The following is a 17,661-nucleotide window of genomic DNA, read 5'->3' on the forward strand; positions in this document are numbered from 1 at the left end:
TTCTAGAATTTTCAAATTTAATTGTAATGACAAATTTATTACGTCAGAATATTATTTGAATAAAAAAAAAAAAGTGTGCAAATTAGAAACTTCACTGTTGGAAAATTTGTGTTAAATATCACATAAATCACATGTCCCAAACGGTCCACGCAAATTTTTGTGTTAATTTAACATACTATGGATGTGTTAAATAGTAACACCGATACTATATTAAAACATTTCAACCGAAAGAAAATGTAATTTGGAGGTTAATTTGAGGTTAATTATGTGTACAATTAACATAACTTTTATGTTTAAGACTGTAAGATAAAATTAACGCTCTTTTTCTGTAAATTTTTATTCCCACTTTTGTTATAGAGTAAAATCAACACTCTTTTTCTGTAAATTTTAACACATTTAATAAATGCATTCAAATTGTGTTACTTTAACATATTTATTTTTTAAATTATTTTAATAATTTTATATTTTAAATTTGTTAAGTTTAATTAACATAGCAGGCATCTGTTAAATCTACGAATGTATGTGTTGATTATTTTACACAAAAATTGTAACAAGGACCTTTTTTAACAAAAGTACAAAAATTTTCCAACAATGTTGCACATTGCTTCTTCACCATTTTTTTTTTTTTACTCATAAAACTCTATGAGAAATTAGCAAAATTATAAACATATAATACATTGGCTTCCTGTGCAAGTTTCTAATTTGTACACTTTTTTAAATTAAAAACACTTAAAAAATAATTATTTTTAAAAAATTTTATATTCAAAATTTCATAAAAAATGACCCTTTTACCAATTATTATCAAAATCAAAACCATTCTTTAATAATACTCTATATTCATTTTAGAAAATTTAGCTCAATATCTCAAAGTTTGCACAAGTTAGAACTTCCACAGACAGTTTTTAAAAAATTGAAACTGCCTTAAAATATCTAAAACACTGTATGAATTTTTATAAAAATAACAGTAAATAAAAGTGTTCCACTACTTTAAAACGGGCTAAAGTAACAAGTCAGATATTGAGTTACGAATGTTACGATTTCAAATAGTAACAATCCGTGTATCGCGTGCACAAAGTAAAAGAGAAACGAGTCTATGTTATAATATATTTACACGAAAAATGCGATTAAAGCAGTAATTTTCGGGAAATAAATGGATAATTAGGCGAAGTGAATCCCGCACATTTATTTCGCGAAAGTGATTTCGTGCCTTTGTAATAAGGATTCCGTGATGAAACGTTTTCTCAAATTGATCGTTCCTGTTAAGTAATTTACCGTTTTTTTTTTCATCTTTCAATTCGCAAAAATCATCACAAGCATGCAACGGCAAAAAGATTTATCGACTGAGATTGGCTGAAATAGCGCGCCGAGATAGTGCATCGTCTACGAATATATCGAGAACAAATATTAATGCGAAATTAATTCTCCGCGAATCCGCTATTCCGCCGCTTTGAGACGGCTGCTCAGACTTTTTTGCATAGCCGTGCATTGCAGGAAGTCGGAAAGAAATCGAAAGCACTTTGTGCATTCGCTGATGCTGAAAGTCGATTTATGCGAATGACTGCCGCGTAATAAATGGCCGACACACATACAAAGCAAAATAATAATTATAATAATTCGTGTGTTATATTATCAACAGTTGACTCGAAATTTCTTGAATGACATTTCGTGGATATCTCACGAAATGCTAAATCACCAAATCAAACATCGTCTCTGAAAGCTTTCGCAGGTCAAAGATTCTACCGTGGTGCTTTTCAACGCGTAAAACAGATGCGTTGCATCCGGCGGCGCGATGTCGCAGAAAGTGCAAACAATGCGCGGAGAACGAAACAAACGGAAACGATGTGGTTAGAGAATTCGAGACAAGAAATGCCGGGAACGTACAGAGAGAAAGAGTAGGAGGAAAAGAGTTTGTATTGTAAACAAGAGTGGCTCGCGAAGGGAAAATTATCCCGCTCGTTATTTACATCTTTCATAAATATTCACTTTCGTGGGAGAAAGTCAAGCCGGAAAGGAGGGACGGAGGTGGTGGATGAGCAGAGACCGCTGAGGGAAAGAACGGGTGAGAGAAAAGTCAGGGGGAAAGAGAGAGAAAGAGAAGATATTTGGTTGAGGAAGTAACGAGAAACCGCGCAGGGCATAAATCTCCGGGCTTTCGGAGGCGATCTCGTCTCAGGATCACCCACTGCGAAAAACCTTCGTCGCTGCCTGGAGATAGTAATACGGTATTCAAGTCCCAGGTCCCAGGTCGCCTCCCTTCGCCCATTCCTAACGGAGTTCGAGAAGCATCGGACGATATTTGCATTGTTGTTTCCGATAAGTAGAATCACGCGAAGACTCCTCCATCGAAAATTTCAAAGAAGCTACCTCGCTCGATTCAAGGCGCGTTTACGTCTCTAAAACGTCTCGACATTTTAGAAAAATCTGAATTATTTAAGGCAGTCCGCCCGTGAATGGGTCATTACGCGAGTTATTTCCCAGCGAGAAGAATTCTTTAATAAAATGTTTCGATGCAGATCGTTTAAATAAATTATGTTTCGCGTACTTTGCAATTTGTCACGTATTAAACGACACACATATTGCGGCAAAATTCGTGTCGCGGTTAAATTACAACAGTAATGCAAAATCATTGAACGTGCCGAGCACTCTCTTATTATGTTATCGAAAAATTCGGTAATAAAAAGTTATACTTTCGTCGCCGAAGGCATATTGCTTGCTCAATAATATTTGAGATAATTATAAATTTATATCCTTCGCTCGCCGTCTTTTGTATAATACATTTTATATCGTAACTAACGCGGTATGCCTAAATAATAAAAATTAGTTCCGTAATTATATTGTTCACTGCTTTTAAGCTTTTTGTTTCTCTCTAATATCCAATGATAAATTCAAAAGACGCCACTGACAAGAGCTTCGGCAAATTGGTAATTAAAACCCGTTTTAAACCCATTATTTTATAATTTAATTAATCTACAAATTAACAATGAATAAATTTCTATAACTTTAATAATACGTTTTGTAATCACTGATACTTATCGACAAAATAGGATTTCAAATATCGGTCGTAAGATGCATTATATATAAATATTCCAATAAATATTTTCTCGAAATAAATAGATAATTACATTTACACAATAAAATTACACAATAAAATTGTATTTTGTACGTTTCTAAAAGGAAATATATTTAAATCCTAAAGAAATATTTGGATCTAAGAGAAGATGCTAAAAAAATGTATGTACACTACACTTCTGAATAAAGTTAATCTGGCTTGGGCAATCTCGGCTTAAGCAAGAAATAGTCGACAGGCGTGAAGGAGGACCGACAGCACTGAATATCGAGAGCTCACAAAACGACGCCGGCGAATTAGCATATTTCCAAGCGCGCGCAGGCTTTATATCATGACGAATTTGCATATAGCAGGGGGAGGGGGTGATGAAAATTTTTTTCACATTGCTCATTAAGTATGCCGGAATAACAAATATTTATGCACGCTTTACCAGAAAATTTATTTCTCGAGAAAAATTCCACCGCGCGAATTTTTGCTTGCAAGGCAGCCTCGAAGTAAAAATGTTATTAACGCTGTTAGACACTCGCGTTATTGATGCAAATATTGATTTATGCATAATTAACAGATTGATGTATAGTGGATTATATACACATATATATGTATATAAAAATGAAGGGCCGCTTTTTCATTCCCGGGCTGCAGAAGCATTTCGGGGCGCATTAAATCCCGCGCGTAATATTTCATTACGGTTTTGCTGCGAACGGAATTGAAAAATTACCGGTCGTATTCTCGGCGGTACATAAATCTTAATGAAAAATCTGTCTTGCGGAATATCGAGAGCAGTCTCCGTTCCGAAAGACTCGATCCGATAATGGAGATAGATCTGCAAGTGAGCGGAAGAAAAAAATGTATTTGCCGTATTGCCACTATATTTTTTCCGTTCGCCTCCTTCTCCAGTCAACAGACAATATTTTTGCGGGAGAATAAATTTTTAGGAAAAAAAAACGAATTGAACTCGAAGCTCCAGCATCGACAAAATTATGATTAAAGACTTCCGTATTCGAAATCAAGTTTACTCTCTAAATCTCATAAGAGTGGTTTCGCCACTAATATGTTAGAGTTGCGATGTTAGTCACTCCAAAAGAGAGGATTGTCACTCTATTCACTCTCAAATTTTTAGAAAGATTACTCTATCGGATACAATCTTACTCTAAAGCTATAGTGAATCATGATTGACTAAAGATCGACCCATAAATGACCCATAAATGACTAGTAGACTGAAATTTTCCATTCAAAAAATTGTAGAGTGATAATTCATTCCTAATGGACACTGATCTACTGCACTCGAAAAGAGTGCCCTTTCACTCAAATGGAGTGCGATTTCACTCCAATTTATAGAGCGCAATTTTACTCTTTCTTAGAGTGACGAATCGAAGTGCACAGGTTCAATTTTTACATTTCATTACACTTGCATTTCACTCTTCGATTTTTAGAGAGTAATTATTCGCATGAAATTATTACACCTGATTCAAGTTAAATAATTCTTCTCTAAAACTTGGTTTCTTTTCGAGAACCTGTTCGCGCCTGATCTCGCGATGATATCGCGCCGTCAGGCCTCGCGCGGTGTCGATACCCTATAGAATTATCGACGCGTACGTCAGATAATCGAAATCTATTAGTACACGAGAAATACGCCCCAGCCACTCGAGATGCCAGAGGGTGATATATTAAGCGTACATTTTCCCTAATCCAGATGTCATTAAAACAGATTATCTACATGAATTAATATGCAAATTAGTTCACGCGTCGCTGAGGCACGTACGCATGCACACTCGCTCCCGTATGCGTGCCTGTGAAAGTTTACAACGGCAAGGGCGTCGCGTATTCTCTACGTATACGTTTACATTAACTATGCACTTATGAAATTTTCATATCACAATTAAAAAGTTGAACAAACGTTTCGCGCATTGTCTCGCGAGCGCGCGGCGATATCGGGATAGTACCGCAGGATAATACAGCGCGATTACGGAGACCCGAGCGTCTCCGCCGCGCGGTGTTACGAAACATTAATTATAAATAATATGCATATGCAATTTTGTGAATTCGTTCCGTCCCGCCTCGGCGCGTAACAAAGCGCATCGCGGAATTTCATTTCGAAGCGCAATCAGGAACAAAGGTGAATTCCGTCGTAAAATAATTCCCAAGGTAACGCGAGTGGGAGCCCGCCTAGTAGGTAGTAGGTATATCGCCGCCGATATTTTCTCTAATCCAGATGTCACTGAGGTCGGCTTACCTTTGCAAATTAATATGCAAATTAATGTACGCACTGCGGTCGCATACGGCGCCGTGTGCCGCCGCAGCTATAGCTATACGCCGCGCGCCGCGCCGGTGTGTACACAAGCGTATAATACCGGATATATTGTGCTGCTTCTCCGCTTCAGGAGTATTTAGTCATAGGCAGTCATAGGCGGGCGTGCTCTTTCGGCGCGGAGCACACCGCACACCACAATGGCCCATACCGCGCGGAAAGATGCAGCGACGGCTGACGATAAATATCCAAAGCCGTGAGAGAGGCCACTCGTGCCGCGCGCGCCTCTCATCCGTCCACTTCGCCGGTTGCGCCCTGCGCTCAATGTAGTCCTCCCCTTTTGTTTAGCCCTCGAATTCACCGTGAAAACCGACCGACGACCTCCCCTCTTTGGTCTTTGCGCCGCGGTTCCATTATTAACATGCGAACACCGCTAGTACGCGTTTCCAGCCCTTTTTCTCCTCGTATTCGAGACAGACAATCTCCCTCGCGCTGGCTTTTTCCGAGATCGACCATTGGTGTCGCGATGATTCACATGGCATTTAATCCTTTGCGGTACACTTGTGTTTAGCAGCCAGAAGGAAATTTCGATGTAACAACGCTAATTCTTTATTATCATTAATTGTTTTGTTATTTCTAATTTCTATAAAAATTTTTGTTAATCTTGTTTATCACCGTTAAAACGTTTTTCTTTTCTTTTAAACGTTGTTTTGAAAATATGTATGTATATCTAATATATGTATATATATATATATATATATATGTATATGTGTATATAATGTATATGGAGGGGTAAAAACCACAGTGGTGTAAGTCAAATTTTTTAAAATATTTTCTCGTGTGCATAGATGCAATCTGTACAATATATAAATTGCATCTATGCACACGAGAAAATATTTTAAAAAATTTGACTTACACCACTGTGGTTTTTACCCCTCCATGTAATATACACAGTAATAATATACAGGGTGTTTCCTAAGTAAGTACAAAAAATTGAAGGAGATATTCCATGGCTTATTTTAGAAAGAAAAGGTTCAAAATACGGGGTATCAAAGACGCACGCCCCTAATGGATCTAAAAATGTTTTATCGGTACTAGAAAATGGTTCTTATTAACACATGTACGCACAGCAAATTTGAATAAAATATCTTTAAACATTTTCTAGATTTTTGAATTTTTCATATTTTTTTCACAACTTTAACCTATATTTTGAAAACGAAGTAGTTTCTTCCTAAAATAACCCATAGGATATCCCCTTCAATTTTTTGTATTTACTTAGGAAACACCTTGTATATCTGCACCTTAGAAGTAAAGAATCGTATCTCCATTATTATGAGAAAGCAAGGTTTTCTCTGAAGTTTTAAATAAAGAAATAATACACTTTTTTAGATATAAAACAAAAGTAACGACTTGATTTATTAAGTTTTTGATAAAGTAATTTAACTGACATCTTTAACAGTACTACAATTGCTAATAACATGCTGTACTCGGTTTAAAAATTATACACTGTAAATTTTTCAATACGACTTTTTCTAAACGTAGTATCTTAGAAACTAGTAATAATAGACACAAGACCTTTACCGTTATACACTTTAAGCTCCTATTATATCGAAAAATGTATTAACTCCATTTTGACAAAAACTGGAGATACGATTCTTTACCTCTAAGGTACAGATATAGAAACTTCTTTATGGAGTTATAAAAACTTTGAAATACAGCGAACACATGTGACACAAGCTTCAGGCAATTCTAAAGGCGTTTACTTTGCAAACGTAATCGTCAGTCCATCTGCGATTTCATTTTACTTTGTAAAATAATTATTAACATCAACTTTTTCGATAATAACAATAAGTAACCCAAATAAATCTTGCAGCTATTTTTGATTTATATTTAATCGTTATTAGTATATAGGTATTGTTCATTACTATTGTATGTGTTTTTTTTATTCACGACTAATTGAATCATATGGACTAACGACTTCTCGACCGAGTGTTCTCCACAATAATTACAAAAGCGAAACGCATTTATGCCCATAAGTATATATTATTCACAGCAATTCACAGTCCGATGGCCGTTGAAACAAACATCTGCAGTAAACAGTAATCGATAGTAATAAAACGAAAATTGCAACGCGCGATACCGTTACAATGTTCATCGCTCGTAAGCGCGAGCGGCGCGTGAACGAGCACTTTAATTATTGCAATTCTGAATGTCTGTTCCCCAAATGTTTTTCATGTCGCTGAAAAAGAGTAACTGTATCGTCGTCCCCGCACAAAGTTGATGCATGAATTTTTAGCGAGATTGTTAATAAAAAAAAACTAAAACTTTTCGTAATTCGTCTGAAAATACGATATAGACACATGAGAGATTTTTTAACGGATCGACTTTAAATATTGCCGTCATTTTGAAAATAAGTTACGCGATTTCCCGCGCGGAAGCGAGGAAGGAAGAGACCGTTGAGAATTAAAACTCGGAACGTTCTACTCGAGAATTCGTCCTTTCGCATCTCTCACGACGAGATAGCCGCGTTTTACTCACCGACCTCGCTTCTTATCATCCCCGTTTCGACCACGATCATCCTTCTGCAGGCATACGCGCTCGTTTTCCGGATTCGTCGCGGCTTTTCATCCCCGGCTACGAAAGTTCCGTTTCTTTTTCCTCGCGGTAAAAGAAACGGAACTTTTGTTGTAACGACTTCAATTTAGAGCGCGCTTTGCAGTCCGTCTTCGCGGTTCTTTCGAGAAGGAAGAGAGAGAGAGAAAAGTTCTCCTTTCCTTCCTCTCGGCTTTACGCAGTGTATAAATGTCGCGCACGGGCTTACACTAAATTTACGATCGTCTATCCTCGAGGAGATGAAACGCGTGCCGGGTGATTACCGCGGGGAAGAGAAAGAAAGAGCGGGAGAAAGGAAACCGCCGGAAGAGAGCTGTGAAGGCCCGCGTTTTAGCTTTAAACTTAATACAATAAGATCACGTTGCGCTTAAATCCTCGCAAGAGGCGAACGAAATTCCGCTTTCCAAGTGAAACTTTTTAACTTCAACGAGATTAACGTCCTCCAACATGGCACTTCCGTGTAACACGAGTGCATATCCGGACGTGTGACACTAGATACAAGTTGTTTGAGAACGATGGGCCGAGAAACTTCGCAAAGACCGGCGCAATTTAATGATATTACGAGTTAATTAAATATCTAGGGGAAGATTTTTAGGGACGCGATAAAATTCACTTGAGAAAGCGGGGCAATGGTGAATGGTCATCTCGTCGACTAAACAACCGTTTCAATTTGTGGCCATAATGAAAAGAAATTAATACGTAACCCAAAATAAAACAAATTTTGAAACGATGTATTACTGTTAGTTCTTTATCAAAGCGTATCTTTAGAGAGAGAACGTCTCTTTTGTTTCTCGTGTTTTATTCGCGTATAAACAGTGTTAATAATGTTAACGTTCGTAATTCGTATCTAGATAAAATTATCTGAATAATTTATCCAAATAACAAAATAAAAGCATCTTTATCTTATCTAGATGAAAAAATATAAAGTATAATAATCTTTATCTTAGATAAAAAATCATATCATCTTAATAAAAATTATTTAAGATAGTAGGATTTTCATTCTTTCTGCAATTTATTTACTGCGTTTAAATCAAATTGAATTCCAGCACGTTATATGGATAAAGTTGTGTAAAGACCTATTTTTGAAAATAGTAGATTATTTATACTGCGTATAAATAATGAAAGATTACGACAGATAAAATATTAGAAACACACACATCTCTCTCTTAAAACGCTTTCAAAATCGTCTGAAATCGAGTTCGATTAAACTCGGAAGTATTGCATCCGCGGAAGCGAGAGAGAGAGAGAGAGAGAGAGACAGCTTCAAGACCACTTCAAGAGACTTTGCATAGAACGCCGCGAGCATGCCAATCAAGCGTCTACCTATCCCCCCTTGCTTTTTCTTCGTCGCGCAGCTTCCGCGGATGCTGCGCATCATTCCGTATTTTCACGGTTTCCGGCCCGTCTCATCTCCAATCAAGCGCCAGACGTACAAATATATATCCGGCTTCGGCTTTCAGTACGTGGCGCGCATCGGGAAGATTCATCCGTGTTTGCGGTTATCTATAGAAAGAGAAAGAGAGAGAGAGGAGGACGCAAGACCCTATCGATACAAGTCGGCCTGCGGCCGCCTTCCAGAAATGTATCGCGGATTTACGCGACCGCTAACGTGGATACATCGCGATCCATGGATCGTGTTATTCTCCATTACGAGCATCTCTATAGATATATACGTTATAAATGTACGTGGTACAAAACGCCGGTGCAATAATTCAGGGAGGGACACCAGGATGCGACGGGGCGCGACTTGACGCGAACACGGAAAGCCGGTTTTCGAAAAGCGGCAGCGATCCGACGCGACGCCGACGCGACGACGGGAAGCGCTGTTTTTGATGTCGCGTCGATTTAATTGAAATTTTAACTTTCGTCCGCTAAACCGGACGCCGCGCGCCGGTGTGGTCGACGCTCGAGCGCCGAGCGGTTCGGTATTTGCGTTTTGAGCCAAGTGAAATATTGGGTTCGCTATCGTACGTGCGTGCGTGCGCGCGCGCGCGCGCGCACACACGGGAATTTATCAAGCGAGAAAACGCGTTACCGCCAGATTCCGGCTGATCAGGCAAACGAAGGACCACGCATAAATCACTCCTTTGTGACTTTATGGTCGCGATATCACAAAGTGAACTGCGTATTCCTATAAATCGTAATAGCGAAAGCTTCGAATTAAGGGTATATGCATGTTTTAGATAAAAACATTTTTGCGTGGTAGAGGTGTACCGAATTTAAATAGATACGAGTTACACGAGTAAATCTTACTATTTGAACAAAATGAATTAACTTAAATGAATACCTTGCACTAATCTTCTTATTATAATGCTACACGTATTCCTCATGCTGATTGGAACGTTAGCTACAGAAGTAGCTAGAAAGCACTTTCAGTAATACATGTTGTTGTTATTATAAATTACTGTATTAATTTAATTTTATTATATAACGCAGAGCTTAGATTTTTCAAATGACTTAATTAAAAAAGCGCTCTGAATAAAATAAAATGATTTTCTAATGTATACGCGGTAAAAAATAAATAAAATCGTTAAATTGATCAATATCCTATCTCACTCGTCTCTTCAATTGAAGAATTTAATGCGAAATGAGGGTGAATTCTTAATTCGCAATGTCAGTCTTATGATTTCGTATTTAAAGTGGATCATACAGATTACAAATTTATTTCACTCGACCACTGAATCTTTAAATCGCAGGAATAATTTCAACGTTAGGATATATTTCAATATCTGCTCGGCCAAGTTAACCACACGAAGATAACGAACAATACGCAAGAATAAACGACAGACAACAGCGGACAATACGATATACGCGAAAATAATCTGCGGTGTCTAGCTGGAACTTAGTCGGCGAACAATGTTTCGCGGAGAGTTTCGCGAAAGTTTGAAACGGCCAGGTTTCCTTTCCTCTTCAGATCCACGACGAGCGGGAGAGCGTTTATCGTTGTGCGTCCTATAACGTCCACTTCCGGCCACGACAAACTTATCTGGAAGTTTACGCGTTTGCACGAGGCGAACGAGGAAAAGTCGATTGCCGTGGGCTTGGAGAAGTGGAGCGGGAGCAATGAAATGCTCTGAGTTACGATACACCACGCGCAAGCTGCTCCTTCTGTTGTGCCTCGTGTTTTTCAATTTTCGCAATCGCACGGCACCTAGCGAACGTTACCCGTTTGTGCCCCGAACTTCGGGTCATTTTGAAAGAACAATGTCGCTGTATTTACGCTCGACGATATATGTCGCTTTCGATCAATTCAAGTTTGTTCTCTTATTCACAACTCACAACTCGTTACAGTCAGCTGTTTGCAGACAAATTTGCTTATGTATACCGAAAAAGATAAGATCGAGAAAGGTACACATTTGCGATACCATGAACGTCTCTTTTGTTTTTAGCTGATAAAAGTGCCTAAACCTTCATAATTATATTATATAATAAAATAAACCGCTCTAACAACTGTTCTTTTAATTTTTATATAAATGTTGCGATTATACAGGGTGTCATAAGTCACGTCCCATCTCTGAAAAATAAATGAATTTCGTCAAAATTGACAAAATCAAAATTAAATAGATACAATCAAACTTCTAAAGTATATCCACTTCTAATCTATAGTACTTCTTTAGTATAACTTCTCAACTTATTGTTATCAAAACAATTAAAACTTTTAATTCAAATAAAGATAACAATCCAAATAAATTTTCCGATTATTTAATCATTCTTTATTTTCGACTTATTTTGACTTCGTCAATTCATTCTCCAGAGATGGGGCGTGGTACTTATGATACACTTTATAAATTAACTTTGATAAAAAGTATTTATCAGCATTGTGATAAGATAAAAATGTAGTGATTGATAGGAGGATTGTGAATAAAATCTCGCTTCATAAACCATGTTCCAGGTGTCATTCCATTTTCTACAATTAGTAAACTAAAAATTCTAGAGCAAGAAAGTAACATCAAATAATAATAGCAAACCTTTTGATCCTTCTGCCAAATGCACTGCCCTCTCTTCCCGAGGACTCGACACACCAGCTTGGCGTCCTGGCCAGGATTGACCTCGGTGTATTGTGGCGTTTCTTCAAACTGCTGGATTCCATGGCAAACTGCAAGCAATAACGTAACGACAAATGAAAAACTTCACGCATTACAATTATATGTTATATAATAGAAATGTAAACGCTTTGTTGCTTCTTGAAGTGCGCGATTTTTAACTGGTCTCTGTCTCTAACGTTCATTTTATATTCTTTGCGAAAAAAACAAAAGATTTGTTTTTTTTTTCAGTCAACACTTAAGTGAAGAGACAGATGGTAAAGGCAGGATATAAGCACGGTTTAGCCGGGCATTAAGGCAGCCTGCAACCTCGTTAAAGTTGTTATTTAATTCGCAACTTCGCAAACTCATTTAACTCGGTCCGTGCTAAGCTACGATCTTCAGTTTTCATCTTTTAAGTTTGCCGATAAATTGTATTTAGCGCTAATCGAATGACGGCAAACGCGACGGTACTGACTTCGATGCGACGATGCACGCAGACTTGTGTATATACGCGCAGGCATTAATCGCGTCTCGTTAGTTGACGTTAATTATTTCTCCGTCGCTCCGAGTGTTCTCTCTCCGGATAAACTAAATTTAGCGGGTTTAATATCTAAATGTGATTAATCGCGTTAAATTACATAGTTCTGAAATAATAATAAAACTAATGCAAATTGATCACAATCCATCGATTTTCTTGTCGAAAAATCTTGACTATTTAGAAATATAAAATAAAATATTATATCTCGCATTTAGTTCTTATATTTAATTCCGAGAATCCAATTAGATTTGTTACACTTTACGCGTATTAATTTAACAATTTCAGAAAGAGCGTACAGTAATACTTTGAATTGTTTCCTTTATGAGTCTAAATTTTGAAAAGTTAATTATTCTAAATTCGTAATAAAAGAAATTTGTTTAAAAAATTAATTCTGCACTCGGTGTTTTGCAAACGTAACTTAAAAAATGCTAATTGTAAAATATAATTTTGCACGAAATTGTTGCCGGGAAAAATTAAATTGTTAAATAGAAAACTAATGTAAACAATTAATAAAAAAATAAACATATCAATTTTATACTCGTTAGACAAAATGTGATACACACGAAAGCATGCGGATGCATTGTCGCTTTGCCGCGCCGGTATACGGTACGTGAAAATTTCAGGATTGCAATGTACGCTTTTTGTCGGATTGCGGCGTTAAAAATTCAATTTTTCACCGTCCCGGAGATGATTAATAAAACGCGCTGCCGCGTCATATGCGGCTCGCGGAAATAACTTTGCAAAATTAACAGTGGGCGTATGGAACTCGCGCGATTCGTCGAGCACTGCAACAGTAGGTATATTTATAAATGCGAAAGAAAAATAGCATTTCCTATTTGATAATGCCGTTGCATTTTATGATATTTCCGTCTCTTACACGATAAATTCAACAAAATTTAAAGTAGAAACATGGAGTATCGATAGATATACATACATATATGTACGCATATATGCACACATTTATATTACATATATAAAATTCTCGATAAATGTATCCGTGTTTATTTGTCGGAATTTATTTCACTATATTGATTTAAATTTCTCGCAATGCGATTTGGCTGCGGATAGTCGATAAAAGTCGATAAAAATTTAAAAATTATTTTCTTCACTCTCACTATAAAATTTCAAAACTTTAACATACATTCCAAACTGATCGCTATCCAAAATTCCGTGTTACCTATTGAACCTACGATTCAAACCATAATCGTAATTTCACATTAACACCGAAACAGAAGTTCCTCATCCGAGTTTAATCGCGAGCACGCCGCGCAATCATCGCGATAGCGCACCGGTCGGCCGTTATCGATAAAACGAAGCGGCGGCGGGGGCTGATAAAAGCGATACGGTCCCGGAGAAAATGCCGGCGAGAAATAAGGCAAAGCTCGAGGACCCCGGCAACAGGTCCCGTAAAGTAAATTCGAGGCTTGGCGCTTCGCGCGACGCGGCGCACACGCTCCGCGTGTTAATTGTATTTGTACGCCGAGGCGACGAGCTGTACTCCGCGCGCGCCGCGCAAATACACTTGGACCGAAATTGCAGCGCGCTTTCTATCTGCAATAATAATTACGACTGCAGTCTTGAGTAAAGTCAAACAGATACGGACAAATTACCGCGGCGCGGGCGCGGCGTCGGAAGGAGGATTGGCAGAGGCGAATTGAAATCCTGGCGCGCCGTCAAAGTATTATTTTTCGCTGGCGCAGAACGGAATTACAAATAGCAATTTGATCCGGAAGAAGTTCGTAAAGACTTAGAAAAAGAAATCACTCTGATAAGAGAGCTATTGTATACTTTCGAGATTTCATTCCGACTTTAAACGCAATACGAGCAGTTTGATTAATTTTTAAATTTAATTAATCGGACTTTTCGTTCGCAATAAAGGAACGCGGGCGGAAGAAGGTATTAAAGCGCGGATATATTTTTACGGATAACAAAAGAAAGGATAGAGCGACCGCGACGCTGAAAAAGATTTATCATAAATTCTTGCAGCGTGTCCGGTATAATGTACTACAACTCCGAACTAACTTCGCTCACGTTGCAGAATACATCTCATTTTTACGGAAATAGAGCACACGCCCGTCGTGTGCGCGCACGGTCTAATAAATTCATTTTTCAAAAATTAAGGTAGGCGGTAGAAACAGATGTAATATGACGTTAAAATACGTAGTTTATGAAATGTATGCCGTGAACGCACGGAAAAAAACCCTGCGTTTTATTTTAATAACGTACTTTTCGCAATACCACTCTATCTCACTCTGTCTCCGTATTTTGCCAAAGCATTACTCGTGCTTTAATGTAGCAGTTAACGGACGTAGCAACGCGAATTGTTTTATTTATTTTTCTAAATTTTATTTAAAAAATTGCGAGCAACCGAAAAGGAGAGTATGCGTGCCTCTTAAAACCGGCGTATCATCGCAGCACGTGTCTACTGTCTGCCTCTCGTTCCAAGGTGAATTCCATCGATTTGACAGAGATTCTCTAGTTCGGCGAACTTTCGGAGCTTTTGGCCCGGCGGCTGGCACGAGCGCAAACCCGCCGCGCGCCGCGCGTTCTATTCATTAATTTCGTTTGCAATTCCAGGTCGGCCTCGCGCGTCGACCCTCAAACGCGCGCGCTGCGTCGGAGAGGATAGGGGGACGAAAAAAAAGTTTCGGTGGCGCCGCAAATTTGCTTTGCTCGCACGACCGATATTCGAGAACGCGAGAGAGAGAGAGAGAGAGAGAGAGAGAGAGAGGGAGAGAGAGAGAGAGAGGGAGAGAGAGAAACAGCCGTTCCGTCCGCCAGACAGACCGACGCCGAAGAATCTAAAAAACACGGGCTGCTCTGCTCTTTCCTACATTTCCCGCGTTATTTACTTCGACGCTGATCTACGTCTCGCTAAATAAATAAATCCTAATAGACGAGAGTCGCGGCACGTAAATAAATCCGGCGGATAAATCTTGGGCGATACTTAATTAAAACCGTATTAAATAAGCACTGGTGAATTAAAACCGTATTAATTAAATAACGACCGATCGTCGCGTATCGCCGGCGCGCGCTATTTTATTACGCGGCACGTTCGAATAAAATGGAGAGAGAATACGAGGGATATATGGAAAATTATAATATCAACACGAGCAATCCGAGCGCGGAACTCGATATTCTCGTTCTCATTATTATTAGACGTCAAAATTAATCCGATGTGAGGACGAAAAGGAACCGGCACGAAGGACATTGATGGAAGCATGGCTCGTCCCGTTTTGCTTCACCGTCTTCGCCGGTGTACGATTACATTTCGTCCAAGTTACACGGACGCGATTAATTAAGTGACTAAAATTACATCGCGTGCGTGCAATGGTATCTGATGCAAAAAGTTGCAAATTATTCCTTTTTTTTTTATGCAAACGATGGTTGACCGGCCAATTACACGGCCGTGTTACATGAAAACCTCGTGAAAAATGCAACGCGCGAAAAATGCGCATGCACGGAAATGCAAATGGTCATTGTTGTCGCCGTCGACCAACATGTTGACGATGCTAAAGTAATCGCGCGGTGTATATAATCAAAAATCTTTCGGACGCGCGCGCGCGCGCTTTCATATATCGATCGTTTTACTCTATACCATTTGTTCGCGATATTGACGTTTAATCGAGATAAAGTTTATTGCCGCTCTGCGGCGTTACATGCAGGCCGCAGCATTTAAATGCGAACCAAAACGTCAAGGATGAAAACGGGCTGTCGAATACCAGATAATGCCCGTGCACACGTCCGACCGTGACATAAATAATACGTCGAAAATTTCCGCGAAAATCGCGTTCGCGGAAGGCGATATCATGCTTCTCGACAGCGCGTGTCCGCGCATCCGTGAAAAAAATAGCGAACGCTCCTTGTCTTTTCATCGCGATCCCCTCGCGGGCTCCGACGAGAATGGAAACATCGATTGCGAGAATATCGATTGCGTCTATTCGTCGCCAATAGAAAAAGTGCGGGGTATTATGGGACATTCCAAGCCTTTTTTAAGGTAACTTGAAAACTATTAAAGACAACTGACCTCAGTTTTCACTGAGTTATAATGCCGAATGTTGGTTATAACGTGTTCCTAAATTTTGTTTATTTATAGTAAGTGTAATATTAGATCAATTTTTTCGAAGATAGATTTTGGAAGGGTAATGTGGAATATGTCGGGTAATACGGAACACATTAATCTTGCAAAAAGTAATTTTTCTCGTATTTTGATGCATATGAATAATCAAATAGAGTCTATAATAACTATTATACTATATATTTATTATATTCTAATTTACATTAACGTATTAACTCTACACCTTGTACTACTCACTCTGCTGCTTTGTACGTTAGATTAGGAGTCCAACAGCTATAGTAATTCCACTGCTCGTGATGTTTCATATTTTCCCACTATCTCACAATACCCGCACTTCCTCTAATGTGGCTCTTTCGATGATATGCTGAAATATCCGCGGGTATTTTTTGAAGATTCGTCACACGGAAACTGCGAAAATTGGAAACCGGCGTTTAATTACGTGTAGTTCGCGAACATTATCCGGCTATCAGGAATAATCTTTGGCGCAATTACATTTCGCGGCACAGAAGCGCGAACGCGAGCTTGACGTTGACGTTAGAAATCCCGGGCGTAAGAAAAGTTTGCGGAGAATGGGTTACGCGGATGCGACAGCGGATTGCGAGCGCAAAACCTTGACGTTTCGCGCGTACACGATGTTGAAAAAAAAAAAAAAATCCAACAGGACCGGAGTGAAAGCGCGAAATATCGGAGACTAGAGTGCGGGATGAGTTGAGTCACCAATATATAACGCGCTTCTGCGATGAAAAACTGTCGCGATATATATAACGTGCATCGATTTGCCTTTTTTTTTAATTTCTCATAACAATCGCGCTGTACCGTCCTACGGAAAGAGGTGTAGTGCAACATTCACCATCCGTGAAATTCAACCGTGACTTGATTTACAAAAAAAAACAAACAGCGAAATACCGAGCGGAAACCGTGCGTTTACATTTCGCGTAGCTCTTTCTAATGCAACGTATACCAGTGAACGTTTTATTGTCTATGAGAAATTACGCGAGAGAAAAATCCCTCTCGTTCTAGGATTAATCCTTAAAAAATAAATGAAAAATATACGTGATTTGAGGATTAACGTAGCTACTTAAAATAAACTGT

General features: G+C 38.7%; 1 protein-coding gene across 5 annotated transcripts in view; it reads right to left on the reverse strand.

Moving 5' to 3' along the window:
* LOC139822752 (irregular chiasm C-roughest protein) overlaps nucleotides 1–17,661 on the reverse strand; it is a 188,182-nt gene that overhangs the window by 34,124 nt on the left and 136,397 nt on the right. For all 5 annotated transcript variants that reach the window (XM_071794735.1, XM_071794736.1, XM_071794737.1 and 2 more), the window contains exon 2: nucleotides 11,897–12,024. In XM_071794735.1, coding sequence (XP_071650836.1) covers nucleotides 11,897–12,024 — 128 coding nt within the window. The remainder of the gene's footprint in view (nucleotides 1–11,896; nucleotides 12,025–17,661) is intronic.

The sequence above is a fragment of the Temnothorax longispinosus genome, chromosome 12 (assembly GCF_030848805.1).
Source record: "Temnothorax longispinosus isolate EJ_2023e chromosome 12, Tlon_JGU_v1, whole genome shotgun sequence".
Classification (NCBI taxonomy): domain Eukaryota; kingdom Metazoa; phylum Arthropoda; class Insecta; order Hymenoptera; family Formicidae; genus Temnothorax; species Temnothorax longispinosus.